Raw genomic sequence first — 19,525 nt, 5'->3', positions numbered from 1 at the left:
CCCCACCCCGCCCCGCCCCGCCCGCCGCCGGGCCGGCCGCTCGCACCCTGCCGCGCCCCCCGCCTCTCCCCAGGGTGCCTGGTGCGCGGCCGGGCGGCGGGCGCTGGCGCTGGGCGGCCCGGGCCGCGGCGGGGACCGCGGGCGCACCGCGCACAGCCGGGGCTGGAGCCGCTCGCTTTGCATACGCCGTGGGCGGAGCGGCGAAGGGGGGGCCGGGCCAATGGGCGCCCGCCTGGCGCGACCCCGCGGGGCGCGATCCGCCCCCCTCGCTCGGGCCCCGGCCCCGCGCCGCACGCTCTTCACTTCTTGGGGGCTTTTTAAAACAGCGCCACTGGGGTCTTCTCCATGCGGCTCGGGCTATGACAGCCTCCGTGCTCCTCCACCCCCGCTGGATCGAGCCCACCGTCATGTTCCTCTACGACAACGGCGGCGGCCTGGTGGCCGACGAGCTCAACAAGAACATGGAAGGGGCGGCTGCGGCTGCAGCCGCAGCTGCAGCGGCCGCGGCGGCCGGGGCCGGGGGCGGGGGCTTCCCCCACCCGGCGGCCGCGGCCGCGGGGGGCAACTTCTCCGTGGCAGCGGCCGCCGCAGCCGCAGCGGCCGCCGCGGCCAACCAGTGCCGAAACCTGATGGCGCACCCGGCGCCCCTGGCGCCCGGCGCCGCGGCCGCCTACAGCAGCGCGCCCGGGGAGGCGCCCCCGTCGGCCGCGGCCGCGGCTGCTGCCGCCGCGGCGGCTGCTGCAGCGGCCGCGGCTGCATCGTCCTCGGGAGGCCCGGGCGCGGCGGGGCCGGCGGGCGCCGAGGCCGCCAAGCAGTGCAGTCCCTGCTCCGCCGCGGCGCAGAGCTCGTCGGGGCCCGCCGCGCTGCCCTACGGCTATTTCGGCAGCGGCTACTACCCGTGCGCCCGCATGGGCCCGCACCCCAACGCCATCAAGTCGTGCGCGCAGCCCGCCTCGGCCGCGGCCGCCTTCGCAGACAAGTACATGGACACCGCCGGGCCCGCGGCGGAGGAGTTCAGCTCCCGCGCCAAGGAGTTCGCCTTCTACCACCAGGGCTACGCGCCGGGGCCTTACCACCACCACCAGCCCGTGCCTGGCTACCTGGATATGCCAGTGGTGCCGGGCCTCGGGGGTCCCGGCGAGTCGCGCCACGAGCCCCTGGGGCTTCCCATGGAAAGCTACCAGCCCTGGGCGCTGCCCAACGGCTGGAACGGCCAAATGTACTGCCCCAAAGAGCAGGCGCAGCCTCCCCACCTCTGGAAGTCCACTCTGCCCGGTAAATGGCGCCCCCTTCTCAGCCCCGTGCTCCGACTCTGCTCCAGCTTCTCCTCTGCTCGCTCCTGGGTCACCCCGGTGCCCCTCTGCTCTCTCCCTGGCCTGCCCTAGCGGCGCTGCACCTCTGGGAGCCCGACCCCGCCGCTCCCCTCACTGCCCTTCAGTGGGGTTGGCGCCCGGCTGTCCCTGGGTGAGGGATGGCTGGCAGAAGCTTGCGGGGGACCCTGGCTAGCTTCCTTCTCTCTCTGTGCCCCGCCCTCCTCATCCCTGACATCGACTTAAGGATGAGAAATTGACCTGGAGAGGATTTGTGCTTAAGAAAATGAGTTCTTTCAAAAATCGCCTCGGTGTAGAAGCATCAAGAGTTGGGGTGTGGGGGGCGCAGAGGAGTCAGGCATACAAGTGCTGTCCTCTGTGTGGTGCGGGCCGCTGGGCCAGGCTATCAACTGAGGCCGGTGCGCTGGGACTGCAGGATGACCGGGCTGAGGTGCTCACTGGAATCCTGGGCGATTTCATTGCAAGGCACAAGTAACCGCCCTGCCCACTGCACCTCAAGTTTTTGGTGGCAGGCTGGACTCTACCGCGTGTGGCAAAGGGCACCCCACGCTCCAAGGGGGTTGGCTCAGATCGACCTGTCGGTCGCCTCTGTCCTGATCCCCGTGTAACTTGTCCTCTTCCCTTTCTTCCAGACGTGGTCTCTCATCCCTCCGACGCCAGTTCCTACAGGCGGGGGAGAAAGAAGCGCGTCCCTTACACCAAGGTGCAATTAAAAGAACTCGAACGGGAATACGCTACAAACAAATTCATTACCAAGGACAAAAGGAGACGGATATCAGCCACTACGAATCTCTCCGAGCGGCAGGTTACAATCTGGTTCCAGAACAGGAGGGTCAAAGAGAAAAAAGTCATCAACAAACTGAAGACCACTAGTTAATGGATTAAAATGGAACAAGAGGGCAACTTGAAGAAATGCTTCAGAACTCGTTGCTTTGCCCAGATAATGATTATAATACTTAATAATAATTGAAGAATGGAAATAAGAAAGAGAAGACACTGACATTTCACTTTCTTAAGGGGGATTTTCTCCTTGGTGGAATCTACAACTCTTTTAAAAACTTTAAGAAATGGTAAAGAATGCCAGTTCTCCTGCCAACTCTACCAGACCATTAAATGACAAACTCTAGAGTCAAACATCAAATCCCAAATACGTAATTTCAGATAAGTTACGAATTTACTGAAATCTTGTAAGTATTTATGTGACCGTTTTATTTTAGGACACTGTTATATGGTAATAATCCAAAAGTTGGTTACAAAGCGCAAGAGGCTGTTGTAAACATCTGCTTATCCTTGGTTCGCCATCGATAGCCCCTTTGCATGTTCAGTGACTGCTCAGGTAAATCTTAGGGAAATTCCTATCGTTGTTGTATATTCTGCAAACCGTGTCATATATAGATTTAGAGGGGAAAAGAGAAGAAGGTACTGAAATGCTGATCTTGAACTATTTGCTATGAAGTGAAAGGGGAGACAAAGTCCTTCTGGGGATCATTTGTCTTGGTAATAAATACAACCAGCTGAACCTTTGAGGCTACAAGGAAACCCCACTTTTGGTATTGTCCTTCTGATAATATTTTTAATTGCTTATGGCAAGCATATTTTGTGGCATTTGGACTCTAATTTCTGCCCCAATATTATCTACTTTCCCCAAAAATTGATACCTTAAAATATATTTAAAGTACCCGATGATCCACAGAATTAACTTTATGTCAGAGCTCCCGGGAAGTCCTCAGTGTGGTAGACTTTGGTTTCAATGCAATTCTTTTTTTTTTTAATTTAAATTAGTATTTCTGAATATTTACGAAACATTTTGCTGGATAAATAATTTTCCTTTTTATTTTTTAGAAAACTCAAAACAGAAATCCATTCCCCCAGAACATTTAGATGTTTACATTCTATATTTTGATATTTTAAGGAATTAGTATTTTTCCTTGTTTATTGTGTAATGAGACTACATTAGAAAGCTTAGAGATTCATCTTCACAGCACATTTTTAATCAAGCAGTTATTTCAACCAGCACATTCGTTTTGTTCATATTCACTATAAAATGCTATCTTGTAAATAAAGACAATTCAGCACACTGTGAAAATGTATCTGTGCACCTGCTTTTCAAATATCTCTACTAAAAATAATAAAAATCCTTAGAACTGTAGATAGTAACATATTGGAATTAATTATGTTAATAAAATAGTCACTGCCATTAAAACTTTAGGAAATACTCATTATTTACCTATGCTAAACACATCCTATCCAGGAAGAAAAGGAGCAGGTTTGTCCTGCACAAGCCAAGGACCATTCTTTTCTATTACTATTCAGCTTTTTTTCCTACATTTTTTTTTAAGCAAAGGGCTACATCCCTCATAACTAAAAATCCTAAGATTTTAAATAAGTGCTTCAAGAAGGTTAAAGTGTCAGGTATTCTGAAGGGAGAAAAAGAGAAAGGAGGAAGAGATAGTATAAATTCTCAGGCTCCGTGTGGAAAATGAAAACCAGTTGTTCCGTTTCAGCGATGTCGTATTTTAAAAATTTGCTGTTGGGTCTGCTTGTGTCTGAAAGGGCAGGTTTTGATATTTGTTGAAATGGCAGGACTAGGAAAGGCCTTAAACCTTGACCTTGACGAAAAAAGACAATTTGTGACCTTGACTTTTGACAGCTCATGAATTGGCCTCAGCTGGATTAGTAGATCAAGGGCGCCACCTCGCGTTGACAAGCTTCCTTGTAATTCTTCAGCTTCAAGGGAATCAAAAGATCTTACCTTCTTGACTCCTTGTTTTGGAGATTTAGTACTCATTTTTTTTTTTTTACTCCAAATGGAGCAAATTTGAATATATGTAAGTTATACAAGTACCTGTATATATGTGTATATATACCAAATATGTGTATACATGTATACATTTGCTTATCAGTGCTTGTGTGTGCTTGTATAAAAATATTTGTAGCATCTGTACAGATTTAGTATCATTAATTACTAATGGCCCAATATATTTTAATTTAAGGTGATTTCAAGGGTTGAGATACAACGTGTACTTTGCACGATGAAATTTTTGCTCCTTTTCTTTAATGGCCAGGTTTGATTTGTCTTCGCAGAGACTTGTTCTATGCATCAGATTTCTGCTGATCTGCTTTAAAGCTGTACATTTTTGTTACAATCTAAGAGGTATTCTTAAATAACCATTCTTTGCTGGCCCTCACCCACCGAGGTGGTCTAACATCCCAATTAGAGCACTGGGGGAGTGTATATGGCAAATAAAATGTTTCAGATGCCTTGCTAACTCTAGAGTTCTAGAGTTACTTTTCAAAAATTCAAAGAGACCCACCTCTTAAGTGGTCAGTTCTAAGAGCTTAAAGATCTCATGTCTACAAAATGACAATGATACTACGGATTCAGAAGGAGCGTTATGGTGGATAGATTGGAAGTGAGTACTACTTCTGGGTGGTGTGCAATCTTCTCCTGATATTTGTGAAACTACCATTTGGTATTTGAAGAAATGTAGAAACTACTTTTACAACCATCAAAAATTAATAATAATTATCATATCTACTACTCATTAATTCCTAAAAACAATCAGGTGCTGTGTTTAGAAGCATAAATAATACACATGCATATTTATATATTTAATAGCACATAAGGTAAATGCATTTCCAATCATATCCATTCTATACACATATGTATTGAGATGTTGGTGCAACTACGAGTCTTAGGATGCAGAATTTTGAAATGAGGTTAATTTTATCTTTATGTTAAAGGGAAGTAATTGTGAGCTGAAGAACCATATTCACCATTGTGTGGAAAATAATATTGGTTGGTTACAAACCTGGCAGATGGAAACCTCGCCAGCCTAAAGACTTAAAGCTTCTTTATAGATGAAGAATTATAGCAAAAAAAATTCTAAAGCTGCCTCAAAAACAGCATGGTCTTAAAACATACATATGGAATGATCTTGTGAAATGTAATCAAATTTTGCTGCCCTGAGGATTTTCACTCCTCTTGTGGAAACAAATGAAAATGATGCTTCAGATCAACCTTCCCACAGCACTCCATTTCTAAATGAGCTGCCATCAAGCCATAGTAACAACTTTCTCCCCAAATGTTTAAAGTGGTGGAAAATCTCCTCAAAGCTGGATCAAAGTTTGATCCAGCTGTGTGTTTACGAACAGCTCCAAAGGGGACTCTTCTGTTGATGGGGGATATTTTTCTTTAGATGTAAGAAATTTTCTGAGCCTCAGGCCTAGGAAGGAGGCCAACAGCAGCTCTGCAGCCGGAATACCACCATCTCAAGCCATCACCACTGCAGGAACTCTGGGTAAAGTAGTAGTCATTTTTCTATCTCCAGTTGTTGAAACTAATGACAGAAGATATTTCAGAGGTTTTTTTTTCCCTTACTCTGAAATGATTGTTGATAATCTTGATCTTACCTAATTCCTTTCTTATTTAAAATTCCCATAGATCTAGCAGACAGCGTACAGTACCCATGGATTATGATGGCTCTCTAATGCCCAAATTGCAATGAGTCTAAAACATTAGAAGAAAAGACATCTATTGATAGTAAGAAATCAGCCACCATATCGGAAACATAATTCAGATACTAGGGTAGTGTCATTAAAGAACTGATTCAATATTTTTTCTAAAAGTGAAACTTTCTGAATAAACAAATTGTAAATACAGAAACAACTGGGCACCATTTTCATCTGTTCAATCAGTAAAGATTATGAAGTCCATAGAGGCCTGTCATGTTAGTCATTTTAAAAATTTGTGACTATGGGACTTTAAAAAACTACTTTTTCCATCTGCTCCTATTACTGTCAAATTTATTAAGATATTTCAAGTGGATGATTGTAAAACGTCACTTTGCATTTCACTACTTATTTATGCCGGATGCAGAGCTGAACTCATCCATTTAAATTGTTTTTTTTAAATAACAAAAGAGAAGCATTTAAAGAAAGAGGGGGGGAGAAGCAAATCATTTTAAAAGTTCAAGCTAATGGAAATGTTTTCTTAAAAATCCAGGAGGCAGAGAAATTCAACCGAGGGTGATACTTATGTGCGGGTATTTAACCACACATTTCACCCTATGATATATGCACAGATTACACCCTGCTGCGTGTGTTTGGAGGTTTTAGTGAAGATGCAGCGCCTTGCTTCTCTCTTCGAAATTCCCGAGTTTTGGAGCTGAGATGGAGTTTGCCCCGACTGCTAAGCCCCAAACCCTGTGGGTTCAGAGGCGCCCTTCCGGATCTGCGGACCTCTACCCGGGAGACGCGAGGGGCTTGCTGATTTATGCGCATTCCTTTAAAGTTGATCGAATGCGCGTCAGCGGCCGCAGACCTGGAGAATCAGAGAAATGTGCAGTGAGTAGCTCACATCCCATTTTTCATAAGCAAAGATGTAGCGTTATCCAAGAGGCCGGGGGAGATTTATGCCTCGGTTTTAGGACAGGCACACTAATTAAGTTTTCAACTGCTAGGCCGCCGGGTAAATAACAGCCGGCTCCATTCTTGAGGAAAATGCCCCCTCTCCGCTAGGCTGCTTCGACCCTCGCGCATCTACCTAGCGCTGGCCTCCGCCTGAAGGGTGCTTGCTATTTTGAATTTTATTTTAAAGGGAAGAAAGGAGAAGTTGACGCAGAAACAAATTCCTCCATGAAAGCGGCCAAGGCCTTGCCACGGTTGATTTCATGTCTTCCCGGCTCCGCCGCACCGCCAAAGAGCTGGATCCACCGGGCAGAATCAGTGCCACGGCGTCTCCGAGATGTTTAAACCTTTGCGGGCCACGGCGTGGGGCTGCCCCCAGGTGCCGGGCTGCGGACCGGCGCGCGCTGCGGGAGCCGCCTGATGTCGCGCCCCTCGGGGGCAGACGCGAGGCGCAAAATCCTCCACGCTTCTAAGTGAGCCCTCAAAATGGAGGCTCGAGCCCCGGTATAAGCCAGCCTCCCTCGGAGGGCTGCGGCCCGGAGGAGGCTTGCAGCAGACATTAGGTCGAGGTCGAGCCCCTGGACCCTGGCCCGCGCCGGGCGGACTCCGGGGAACCCCGCAATCACTGGGGGAGTCGCCCCGCAGCTGCCGCTGACGTCACCGCGCCGAGCGGCCCTCGCCGGCTTCTCCCAGCGTTATTTGACGAGGCCAAGCCGATTGAAATAAACGTTTTGTGTGGGTGCCCCTTCCCCGCCCCACCCCTCCCCCCCAAGAGAATAATCGGGTATTTAATCTCTCCCGGTCTTAATTCTTGGCAGCGTGGAAGGTGGTTTGCAACGGGAAATAAAACTTGACAGGAGCATTTTCTCTAAAAGGGGTGCTGAGATGGGCTGAAAAGAATCCGTGTTTTTCTCTCCCAAGTACTTCCGTTTTCTGAACCCGCGGCTGAGGGGTAGGGGTAGGGCGAGGTCCGAAGGAGCGGAGAGCGAGCTGGGCACGCAGGGCCGCGGGGGAACCCCAGCGGCCGAATCTGGGCGCCGGGAGTAGCTGGGGGGATCTCTGCGGGGGCCGGAGAGCAGCCTTGGACCTGGGGGCGCCCCGCGAGTCTGGGCCGCCCCGCTGTAGGCCCGCGCGCCACGCGGCAGCCGGAGACTAGGACCCTGCGCAGGAAAAGTTGGCACCGACGGGGCCTGGTTGTCAGCCTGGCACCGGCTGGAGGCGGCTGGGGTCAAGCGAAAGGAGAGGGCGCAGGGGGGTGTCTTAGACCTCTTGGCTTTAGCTCTTAGCCTTTTGGCCTAGGGGACCTGAGGACAAGAGCTGAAAAGGAGGTGGTGTGAGCGGTGCTGGGGGCTTTGTTACCGCCGCGGGTCTGCGGACACTGCACAAAATGGAGGGGGGAGTTGGGGTGAGCCGCGCAGCCTGCGTGGGTTGTCTGGGCTGCTATTGGGTGCGAGAGGATGGAGGCAGCAGAATCCCCCTCCCAGCAGCTCAGAGAGCTGCCCTCCCCTTGCGCGGCAAAGGTCAAGTCCTCCGCGCCATGACCGCTTCCACGGTCAGGGCCGGTGGCTTCGGCGGCTGCAGGAAGACTCAGGACACAAAACTGACCGACTGCAAGCAGGTTTTGATAGCCTGGGCTCGCGGATTGGAAGCTTGGGTTCTTTTTGGTTTCCAAGTTCCTCACTCCCAGCCCTACTGAAAAGGAGTTCTCGTAAACAGGGCTGTGTCCCCGTCGAGTCCTGAAAAGTGGGCTCCTGGAGACTTCAGAGGCCGCCGAGACCCTGCCCCGGCAAGAGGCAGCGCCTGCAAGATCCGGGAGCAGACTTGACCAGATCGAAGTTCTGGGCTCCGGTAGGAACAAGAGACCCGGCAGGGCCCACCAGGTCAGGAATAAAGATAGACTAAGGACCTGTCAATTCCCGAGTCCAGGTCGCCTTTGGTGAGACCGTTGATGTTCTTCCTTTGCATAAATCCTGGGCCAAGAAGTAAGGTGCATTTTACCAGAGGTAAAAATCCCTGACCCTGGACAGTATGATCCCCCTCACGGTACTCTGGAGGGGTGGGAACCCTTTATCTGTGCCCATAGCCAGCAGCAGGCTACCATATCAGACCCAGAGGTCAACAAATAGCCGCTGGGCTTATTGCTTCAGGTGGATGAGAGAAACTTTGCAAATGATTTGATGTTCTTTTCACAGAAAACAGAAAACTGGGCTTTACCCCTGGCGCTGCATAGGTGAAGCAGGGCCTTGAGGGGACACTAGCTGGAGGCATTTTCCTTGGGACTAACATTGCAAAACTGCCTGGCAGGGCATGTGGAGGAGGTTCCCAGGGCAGGATTGGACTGGGCAGGGGCTTGTTCTTAAGCCTGGAACGTAAGCCATGGATCGCTGCTGAGTAGAAACACAGGAGTCTAGGGAACTGGAGCTTGGTGCGCCGGGGCTTCCTTGTGAGACGCAGTTGTGGGGATCAAGACCCCACCGAGGGCCAGAGTTAGTCTTTTGGTTGGATTGCCCTCTTTTGTCCCCTTTATTGCAGACATTCTTGGCTGGGGAAACCCGTTTGGGCCGAAGTTTACAGGGAGAATGGAAGGCAGACACAGAATTAAGGCTGCCCTTCAAAGTTCCTCCCACCCCATTTGTTCCCACTCTGTAGAGGGGGAAAAAAATCTAATGACTCAGTAACAATAAAAATAAAAATAGTTTTTCTCAAAGGAAGTAATCTTCTTTTCTCCCATCAGTGTGGAACCCACTAAACTAAATAATAACCAGATTGCTTGAATGCCTAAGACCCTCATCTGGCCCAATGCTCCACCCCTCAGTGGCCATGAGAAAGATGCAGACTTCTTCATATAACTGGGCACATTGGAGGATTGAACCTTTGAGTTAGATAGAGCCAACTGTAAAGTCAAGTTCAAGGTATTACCTGTTCCCGTGCTTTAGAAAAGGGTAATGAACCTTTCCGGCAGAGTGGGTGTCTCTCAAGGAGATAAATTAACCCCTGCCTCCACCTGGTACTGATAGAGGTGGGGGGGGGTGTCTCCCGCTATTTGGTCACAGCCTCAGTGCTGTCTCTGGGCAGCACCTGGAAACCTAACAGATTGGCCATGATCTGCTGATAGAGAGGTAGCCGATAACCTGAGAACAAATACTGAGAGATCTCCCGGTGTTTCCCAGACATCTCAATCCCCAGGCTCACCATGGAGTACAGGTGTACCTCAAGGACACTTTTCACTCGTGAGGGGAGAGCCCCTAAATGGAGGCCTGACCTAATTGGTTCTTGCATTGGTGCACAGTATGATCACCAATGTTGAAAGAGTCTTCTGTGTAGTTTTCTAGAAACAGGTGTGATGTTTAGGGACAGAGGAAGGTAGGGGCTCAGGCCTCAGCAAGAAGAGGCAAAATAAAATTGGTGCCCTAAGCAATCCCAAGGCAATCAACTGTAGCTCTTGAGGAATGAGTTTCACTCTGTCAAGTCAGAGTTTCACTCTGACTCCTTCCAGACTGGCTGCCATACAGGATGGCCCAGCCTAGAAAACTAAGAAAAAGAAGATGTGCTGGTGAGAAAGAGAGGGCGAGAAAGAGGACATGACAAGGTCTTGCAATGGAATATTCAGAAAATGAAAAATCCCAGTTCAGCTCCCTGGTTTTGACTTGAATTGGGGGCGAGCCAGGAACCTAACAGTCCCCCTTTTTCTGTCCTTGAGTCCTGGGTGCCCTCCTGTGGCACCTCAGCTCTTGCTCTATCTAGGAGAAACATTAAGAGGCAGGAGGCCACCAAAGGGGAGACTGGGCTGGAAAGAAGCAGGAGAGATAGGTAAGCTGGAGCTGCAGGGAGTAGGACTGGAAAGGACATGCGTGAGCAGGAAGCCTGGTATGGGCATTCACATTAGAGCTACACACTGAACATTCAACGTGTGGCTAGCACAGTCCTGGGGACTTCAAATTCTCAGATATCCGGGGCATTGTGCTACTTAGGAGAACCAAGCCAGCACCAAGGAGAGAAGAAGGCAACCTATCGGCAACCAGGCTTGGGAACCCAAACCCAAAGTTTGGATTGGTGCTGTCTGACCCCACCTCTATCCTCGCTTGGAATGAGCCGGTGTTAGGCCGCCTGTGGAATGACGGTTCCTTCAGCTCATTTCCCTCGAGTGACTGTGCTGGAAGAGCCCCAGGCTCCACAACCTGGGTGGAAAAGCCTCAAATTATCCTCTGGATCCTGACTGCGTGCGCCAAGGCTACCGACCCGGCCACTGCCAGCAGACGCCCTCCCGCTGCTGCCCAGACCCCTGGCTGCAAGAAGATGCGGAGGCGGCAGTGCTGGGCAGAGGTACCTGGACACTCTTTATTCCGATATCCCGCCTGGGAAGGCGCTTGAGCGCAAGTACGCGCAGGAATCGTCCCGGCCATGGCGCACTCAGCCAGCCGAGGAGGATCCGGGAAGCGCTGCAGAACAGCCCCCCCAACCCCCCCACCTTTAGGGCCAAATCAAACGGAGCCTCGGATTTGCTCCCTTTGCTGAGCAAATCGCCTCGTTAGCCGTTTCCGCCTGACAAGACCAGCGAGGGAGCCCGCCTTCTCCTCTCCGGGTGGCCACCTCCAAATACTGCGCTGGGAGCGACGGGACCCGGCCCTGCGAGGGCTGCGTAGACCTTGAAGTTTGGAAAAACAACGAGAAGAGATTGAAACGGCTCCCTCCCTTCTCAGCAGACACACACGCACCGTCAGGCGGCCGCCACTTCCTGCCTTTGTTTTTCTTCCTCCAAAACATTTTTGGCCTCTTGCATTAGCTGCCCTGGGGCTCCGGGATGACGATAAAAGGAAACACACGCTGAAGACTGTTTTCTGGAGATGGCCCCCGCTTGGTGCAGCTCCTGAGAAAGAACAGCTCGTGATCAACTGGTCACCAGGGCCAACAGCACAGCCTTCTCCGTCCAGGCCTCTTCAAGAAATACAAACTCGGACTTGGCCTTTCAAAGCAATCTTAGTCTCCATGGGGTCTTCCCCTGAGCTTGGTGGACTCAGGCGGTTGAGTTTCCTGCAAAGCAGACGCCATCAGTTGAGCTCAAAGTCAAAACCAAGGAGCCACAACTCTGCCACCCTTGCTCCCCAAGATTTGGTCTGATCCTCAGAGCTGCGCCTACCCTGGAACTGCCCCATTCCTGCCTAAACATTCACAGGGCTAGTCTATTCTGGGTAAGAGGAGCAGGAGTGGGCAAAACCAGGAACATTGCGTAGCCTTGGGGAGCTGAGCACCCCCTCCTGTCTCTGCTGGGGAACTTGAAGCATTCATCGCCCTGGGCGTTTTCCCTTCTCCGGGCATCAAAAGCCTTTCCCCTCAACCATCTTCACAGCAGCGCCCCCACATTCCCAGGCTGCAAGTCCCTGTCTGCTCCCTGCTTCAGCACAGCTTCCCGAATGCCCTGCCAGCCTCTGCACCCACGCGTCCTCTACCCCAGCCTTTCCAAGGGAATTCCTCTTTGTCTCCTTTAGTCACCCATGGGATCCAGACCTGCGAACACCCTCACGGTTTGGCTCTCCACATGGGAGGCAATGGTTATGAGGAACAGCGCACATTCTCATACCGACCTTTCTTCGAGGACCCCTCTCCCTGGCACCAAGGGGAAAACTGATCTAATTAGGAGAAGGGCTGCATGCAGCTGGGGGAGACAGCCTGGCGTCCCCCACTGCCGGGCCATCACAGCGGTCTGCACAGGCACAAGCTGAAGTTGACTGCCAAAACTGCTATAAAACCCCAGGTCTGTCTAGAACTGTTTTCGGTTCTCCTAGACACCCCCGGGTTCAATTATAGCCTTAAAAGCCCTAATGCAAGTGCAAGAATTTGTTTGCCTTCACCCAGGGGCGGGGCAAGCCCCCGCAATGGTGGCGCCTTTGTTATGGCAAAGTCACTGAAACCCCTCCTGCATTCCTTTTGTTTGAGGGTCGGGGTGGCGGGGACTGGGTGGGCTGCTGGAGGAGAGTTTAGGATAGCTGAAAATCAAACCAGGGGAAGCTCAGATACTTCTATTCAAAAACCTATCCTTCTCCCTTTTATATTCTGTGTCCAAGAAAGAGATGCTATGGAGAAATAAATATTTTGCCATCTTGGTCACTGCTGGAAATAGAAGTTTTTTTCATGGAAAGACTATCCTGTAACTGTAATTCCCAGCTTTAGAAGATCTCAAGCTACTCGTCTTCAACAACCTTCCTTCCCACCAGACCTCCCTCACGCTGATCCTGCCCTCTGCACAAGCCACAGTGGACAAATATGTCAAGCTGAAGATGCACAAATAATTTCAAGTTCAGCTCTCAAGGATTCAAGGGGCATGAAAGTTCTTGCAGATAATCCTGAATAAAGAGTTCATTAAACCAATGTGTCAGAGTAGTTTGATTTGTGATAAGCAACCCTAGTAAAGGAGGGGGATAGGGGCCACATAAACATTAATGCTAATAAATTAGTTTACTCCACTACAGAGTAATTACTCGATATTATTGATATTTACAGCAGGTATTCAAATGCAATGGCGGGTCATCATTTGGAGAAAATACATAATGAGAATATTTCTTTTCCAGTGCAATACGCGATTAGATTTGTTATTGAGTCGGTTACAGTCAGCTCAGCAATAAATAAATAAATCGATGTTGACACTTAAATACCAAAGATCTCAGAGTTTATACTCTAAATCTCCCCGAGATATATAAATACCTTTGGCTATTTCCTGGATGGGGAAAGGGAAAAGTTTATCCTTTTTCATTTTTTGACTTTTCTTCAGCAACATCCAGCTCTTTCCAAGAAGATAGGTGTGGTGAGGCCTCCTGGCGGGGGCCCCTCCCAGCTCCTGGCCCTGCCTGGCTGCTCTGTGCCCTCTTCTTTCACTTCTGTCCTTTTTTCTCATTTCTCAGAAACATTGTCCAGTCAACCCTGCGAATAGCAAGCATTTTTCTCCATCTCAATGGCTTCTTTCCTCTTCCCAAGAAAACTATATTCGCTCTAGGCACTATGGCCAATGTCTATATATACCTCAAGCCTTCAAAGCTAGTTTTTCCAGGCATCCTTGTCACCCAAGGTGCTGAGAGTTTGAGGAGCACATCTCTTTTCTCTGGCATTGTGTTCCATAAGATGAGTACAGGAAAGACTCAGAAATTTGAGTTTCTGCCCCCCACACCCCTCCTTCTCGCGTATGGAAAAGAAGGAGAGAAGGCATACAATTCCTTTCTCAGTCGCGGCTCCCAAGCTCTCACCCCCTCCTCGGAGCCCCCGCTGCTCTCCCTACCACTCTGGAACTCCACTAGCAGCCTGGTGCCCCACCCCACCCCACCCCCCAAGGTGCAGCATACCCAGGAGAAGGCTCCTCGGATTGGCAGCTCCTCCAAAGCCGCCCAAGTCTCGCCTCAACTGCAGGGTTTGCCGAGTTCTCAGCTCCAAAAGATCAGGCGGGCGGGCAGACTGGTGCGCAGCGATGCAGCGCCAGCACCTATGGCTATGCCGAGGAACTCCAAACCCCAGGCGGGCAGCGAGCGAGGAGGAGGGAGTTTCTCCAAGGACAGGGGGTTGGGTGAGGAGGCCGGCGGAGAGCATGAAAGGGAGTTAGATCCCGGGTAAGACGAAGGCCCTTCCGGGACCTGCGGATCCCTAGCAAACCGCGGGGGAAGCCGCCTGGGTTGTTGGCGGTTTAGGGACGGAAGGCACTAAAGCGCTTCGGAAGTGACCATGAATGCGAGCGTGTAATCAAGTCACCGTGCAAATCGGGAGAGCCCCGAGGCAGGCACATCCACGGCTGCGAACCCTGGCCCGAAGGGGGTCCGGCCAAGGTCGGAGGCAGAGGTGATTCCCAGAGCAAACCTGTGGGAGGGGGACCGAAGAAGGCGCCTCCTCGAGTATAGATTCCAACACCGGGCAACCACCGGCGCCCACCCGGCCACCCCCCGCCCGGGGCATCCCTCACCCGGGGAGTGCGGGGTGGCGGGAGTTGAGCTCTCTCACCGCCCTCGGCGCACTTGAGGGCCAGGACCGTGCTGCTGAGCACAAGAAGTGGCACCAGGGCGCACCCCAGCCTTGCCGCGCGCCGGGAGGCCCCCCAGCCAACATGAGTTACACCGGCGATTACGTGCTTTCGGTGAGAACACCGAGTGACGATCTGTTGCTTCCCCTGAGGTGGCTACAAAGAAAGGAAGCCTGGGAGGGAGGGGAAGGAAAAAAAAAAAAAAAAAAGAAAGGGTGGGGGTAAAAAGCCCGGACTAGCTCGCAGCTTGTCAATTTCAACATCAGGTCACATGACCAGCACCTCCCAGCTAAGGATGGGGATAGATTTCCACGTCAGCTTACGTCTCCAAATTTCTACTTCACGGATCCGCTTCAAAGAGGCAGCTGCAGTGGAGAATCATGTTAAGCTCGGCTACTGCGGAGAGCCCAAGGTAGCCCAATGATGGATTTTGATGAGCGTGGTCCCTGCTCCTCTAACATGTATTTGCCAAGTTGTACTTACTACGTCTCCGGTCCAGATTTCTCCAGCCTCCCTTCTTTTCTGCCCCAGACCCCGTCTTCGCGCCCAATGACATACTCCTACTCTTCCAACCTGCCCCAAGTCCAACCCGTGCGCGAAGTGACCTTCAGAGAGTACGCCATTGAGCCCGCCACTAAGTGGCACCCCCGCGGCAATCTGACCCACTGCTACTCCGCGGAGGAGCTCGTGCACAGAGACTGCCTGCAGGCGCCCAGCGCGCCCGGCGTGCCTGGCGACGTGCTGGCCAAGAGCTCGGCCAACGTCTACCACCACCCCACCCCCGCCGTCTCGTCCAATTTCTATAGCACCGTGGGCAGGAACGGCGTCCTGCCGCAGGCTTTCGACCAGTTTTTCGAGACGGCCTACGGCACCCCGGAAAACCTCGCTTCTTCCGACTACCCCGGGGACAAGAGCGCAGAAAAGGGACCCCCAGCGGCGGCGGCTTCGGCAGCGGCGGCCACGGGCACGGGCGCGCCGGCAACTTCAAGTTCGGACGCCGGCGGCGGCTGCCGGGAGCAGGCGGCGGAGGACAAGGAGCGGCGCCGGCGCCCCGAGAGCAGCAGCAGCCCCGAGTCGTCTTCCGGCCACACTGAGGACAAGGCCGGCGGCTCCAGTACGTATAAAGGCAGCGTGCCCCGCGCTTTATGAAAGGGGAGTTGGAAATCTAGCGCAGCACCGCTGTTAAATTTTTATATGCTGTTTTATAAGCATATAAGGTTTATGAAGGGCCTTTAGGTTTCCCCCAACAAAACTTTGTTATAAAAGGCGGGATCACGTGGCGAGTGCTGAAATTGGCCGTGAAATACCCACCGGCCAAGGCATGCCTGCAAAAAAAAAAAAAATAATAAAAAAAAAAACACCTCCCTTTTCCCCCTTTTTTTCCCCCTTCTCGGCTCCCAAGACCGGCAGCTCGACCCCGCTCGGGGCCAGCTCTGGGCTGGGGAGCCGGAGGTGGGCGCCTGTAAATTCCCCCTGCAAGGGCTCTGGGAGCCTTTGATAGCGGGGTAATCCGGAGATTTTTATAAAAGCCATGTGTTGCGCCGGGACTCCAGTCCGCGTCGGGATTCAAAGGCATCGCTGTTTAACGGTGGCGCTAGGAGCGTGTTTCACAGATAGACTAGCCCGCTCAGCTCCAGCCATATATTAAAAGAAGCAAATTAACCCAAAGCTGGCCTTTTTTTTTGTCCAAAGGAAGCCGTTTTCCTCTGGTGCGGTGGCAATTATCGGCAGCTTTCTGTCCAAGTGCTTATTACTCACAATTGTTATTTAATCTGTCAAAAGCAAGGTTTTAAAAAAAATGTCTTGTGGGATTTTATTGAAAAGAGGAGCAGGTCGAACCTGCCCCTAGCTTTGGGAAAACTGTTTTCCATCCACCCTATCTAAAATAGCACCATTCCCCTTCTGGGGAGACAGGGTGGCTGTGTGGCCTTGGTGTTCAGGGAGGGCCCAGGGTAGGGGGCTTCCGCTGCCACTTCCCCACCTCTCAGGATCCATCCAGGAGGCTGGCCAGGGAGGCAGGAGCTAGTGGCCAGGACCCAGGTTGACAAAGACTCAACAGAAGCCCCAGATGTTAAGGAGGGCCGAGTCACAGCCGCAGCGGGAAAAGACTGGGGCTGGGGGCTTTTACTGCCTCCCAACCGGCCGTCCAGGTGCTGGAAGGTGAAATGTCCCCAAGGCGGCTGTTTGTTTAGTCTGGCCAGGCGAGAGGCAGCAGGCAACCCCCACTCGGCTGCTTTAAAGCGGCCTCTGCAGCACAAACTTGCCTGTTGCTGTAAGAAGCCCTCCTTTCTGGCTGGGGGCAGTGGGAGCAGCTTCCCTGGGGGCCTATCTAAGTAGCTGGCTTTTATCTGGGGCTGAGCTTCCACTGCAGCCTGTCCCCAATCCGCAGTAGGAGCCTAAGGCAGGGGTCTGGGGAGATATGGACTGGGCTAGGGGAGGGCTTCCAGTCCCAGCCCAGCCCTTCTCGCCCTGGGGCTCTGGGATGGATTTGAACCCCCCCACCCCCCACACACACCTGGTTCATTCCTTCCTCCCTCCACAGGTGGCCAACGAACCCGAAAAAAGCGCTGCCCCTATACCAAGTACCAGATCCGGGAGCTGGAGCGGGAGTTCTTCTTCAGCGTGTATATCAACAAAGAGAAGCGCCTGCAGCTGTCTCGAATGCTCAACCTCACCGACCGTCAAGTTAAAATCTGGTTTCAGAACAGAAGAATGAAGGAAAAAAAAATTAACAGAGACCGTTTACAGTACTATTCAGCCAACCCGCTCCTCTAAAGCTCCAACCAGCTGGAATAGGGTGGGGGGCTTCATACTCAAGAGATTTTATGCAGATTTTGCCCTTGACAAGGTTAAAGCACGAGGTGACTTTTGAAGAAAGGAGGTGTGTGCAAGACAGGGGAAGCTGCACAGAGATAGCCCTGCGGGAGGCCACCCCCGGCCTCTCTTGAGCATCTCTGGTTAAGATCCCTGATAATTATTGGATTGGAAGAGTTGTTCATCAACTAGGATGAATGGTCTGGGACCCCTCGTGGTTCACTCTTGGAGACTGGGGAGCGTTGGGCTGGGTGTGGTCTCCATCAGGGACTGGGCCCCCTGCCAGGCCTCCTGGGGACCAACCCTGGCCCAGGACCCTCCACAGGGATCCTGCCTGCCCAACCCCAAGACCTCTTCATCAGAAGCTATGCGATCTCCAAACCTAGTTCAGCTTGGGGACAGGGGCAGGAGAAAGGGGGAAGATTCTTAAATGTCCCAACGGGGTCTGCTTTCCAAAACCAATGTGAAAGACAGACGGCTGGACTAAGAGGTGGTTACAAAGAGGGAGAGGGCTACTGATCCTTGAGGGGGAATAATCTGTCCCAGGTGGCATTAGTGGCTCTCCATCCTTCCTAGCCACTCACCGCACTGTCCCAGGCCTGAGCTTCTAGCAGCCACCTCCTGCAGCCCACCTAATTTTTCCCACCATCTTTGTCCTGGCCTACCACTCAAGCCAATAGCCTGGTCAAAGAGCAGACCTTTTCCCTGAGGTGGAAGACATCAAAAAGCCAAGAGGCTGCGCCTGGGCCGCTGGTCCCAAGATTTCTGCAGGAAATGCCTGTGGGGTGCGGCAGCTTGGCAAAGTCTCCACCACACTTCATTGAAACTTGGTTTCACTCAGCATAGCAGCAGGCCTGGCCAGCGGGCCCCCAGCTATGAGGGAATCGAGTCCCCCAAAATGCCCGGTTCCAGTATCGTATTCAGCCCTTCACCACCCTAGAACTGCACTTGGAAGTTTCTGGCATCTTTCCAAGAGCTGGAGAGCGATTTGGAATTATTTTAAAAGATAAATATTATATTATATATATATTTCCCTGCAGGAACCAAAGCGAATTTTAAAAGATGCAATGTAGAGGGAGGGGGGGAACATTGATGAAGAAAATATTTAAAGGCTCTATCTGTTTACAGTGTCCATGGTTAAACTCACTCACTGCTAAGAATATTTGAATGTATGCTTCATACAGGGATGGTGTTGAAAAGACTTGTAAATAAAGGAACCATAACCTATTTTGTTTGAATACTTTTTTTTTTTTTGGCCATTAGTTGATTTCTTTTGGGGTGCTGGAGAGAGCACGAAAGGTGTCCGAAGGGTCCTTTTAATTTCTTGCAATGTTCTGAAAGGATTGGTGGGGGGGGTGCTTTGAGGTAGTTCAGCCCGCTAGGGTCTCAGGATTGGGCTGAGAGAGTCAGGCACCTTCCCTGTGAATCTCCTTCACCTCCCTGTGTTAAGAATGCGTGGTGACTTTGTGTAAAGGGAGCACTGGTCTACCCATTGTGTGTCGCAGCATGTATACAGGCGGCAGGGCACAAGGAAAATAAAGCTGGTAGAAACTTGAGTATTGGGTCCTGGTGTGACATTCCTCTCCCTGCTTGCCTTTTACTGACAAATGTGTTGCCCCCTCCCCAAGCTACACACACACACACAGAAGCACACAGAAGCACACACCAGCACCACCAGGGAAGGTGCAAGTTCCCAGGTCCCTGAGAGGATGAGGAGGTGACTGAGCCAAGATTTAATTCCAAAAGAAGGCAGGTTTAGGGAGCCATGGCCAGGCCCACTTGCAAAGTGGGGTCCCAGAAATAGGCTGTCTCAGGGTCTGAAATAAGAGGTTTCATCCTCTCAGACTGACCCCCCCCATGCTGGGAGAAGGCCTTGGGATTTGAGTGGCCAATGTGTCTGATCCCAGGCTAGACTTGCTTACCTGAGGACTAGGTGGGCTGAAGTGAAACCACTCTAGGGTGCCCTGGGGATCCC

At 51.8% G+C, this 19,525-nt stretch overlaps 2 protein-coding genes and 1 long non-coding RNA gene across 3 annotated transcripts; 2 read left to right on the top strand and 1 right to left on the bottom strand.

The window, feature by feature from the left end:
- The first annotated feature begins 306 nt into the window (after positions 1–306).
- Positions 307–3,451, top strand: HOXA13 (homeobox A13). Its single transcript, XM_037516351.1, has 2 exons — positions 307–1,275; positions 1,964–3,451. The coding sequence occupies exons 1-2, from the start codon at positions 360–362 to the stop codon at positions 2,206–2,208; spliced, it is 1,161 nt and encodes a 386-aa protein (XP_037372248.1). The 5' UTR covers positions 307–359; the 3' UTR covers positions 2,209–3,451.
- A 7,607-nt stretch (positions 3,452–11,058) lies between these two features.
- Positions 11,059–14,590, bottom strand: LOC119249130 (uncharacterized). The gene is made up of 3 exons (XR_005126087.1): positions 14,072–14,590; positions 13,440–13,655; positions 11,059–11,771 (listed from the first exon to the last, which is right to left on the bottom strand). It is a non-coding gene; the product is annotated as an uncharacterized LOC119249130 (long non-coding RNA).
- A 465-nt stretch (positions 14,591–15,055) lies between these two features.
- HOXA11 (homeobox A11) lies at positions 15,056–18,763 on the top strand. The gene is made up of 2 exons (XM_037516156.2): positions 15,056–15,850; positions 17,279–18,763. The coding sequence occupies exons 1-2, from the start codon at positions 15,157–15,159 to the stop codon at positions 17,509–17,511; spliced, it is 927 nt and encodes a 308-aa protein (XP_037372053.1). The 5' UTR covers positions 15,056–15,156; the 3' UTR covers positions 17,512–18,763.
- The last annotated feature ends 762 nt before the right edge of the window (positions 18,764–19,525 follow it).

Source organism: Talpa occidentalis, unplaced genomic scaffold (assembly GCF_014898055.3).
Source record: "Talpa occidentalis isolate TD23 unplaced genomic scaffold, MPIMG_talOcc4v2.1, whole genome shotgun sequence".
NCBI classification, from domain to species: domain Eukaryota; kingdom Metazoa; phylum Chordata; class Mammalia; order Eulipotyphla; family Talpidae; genus Talpa; species Talpa occidentalis.
This window is presented reverse-complemented; position numbering and strand designations above follow the sequence as displayed.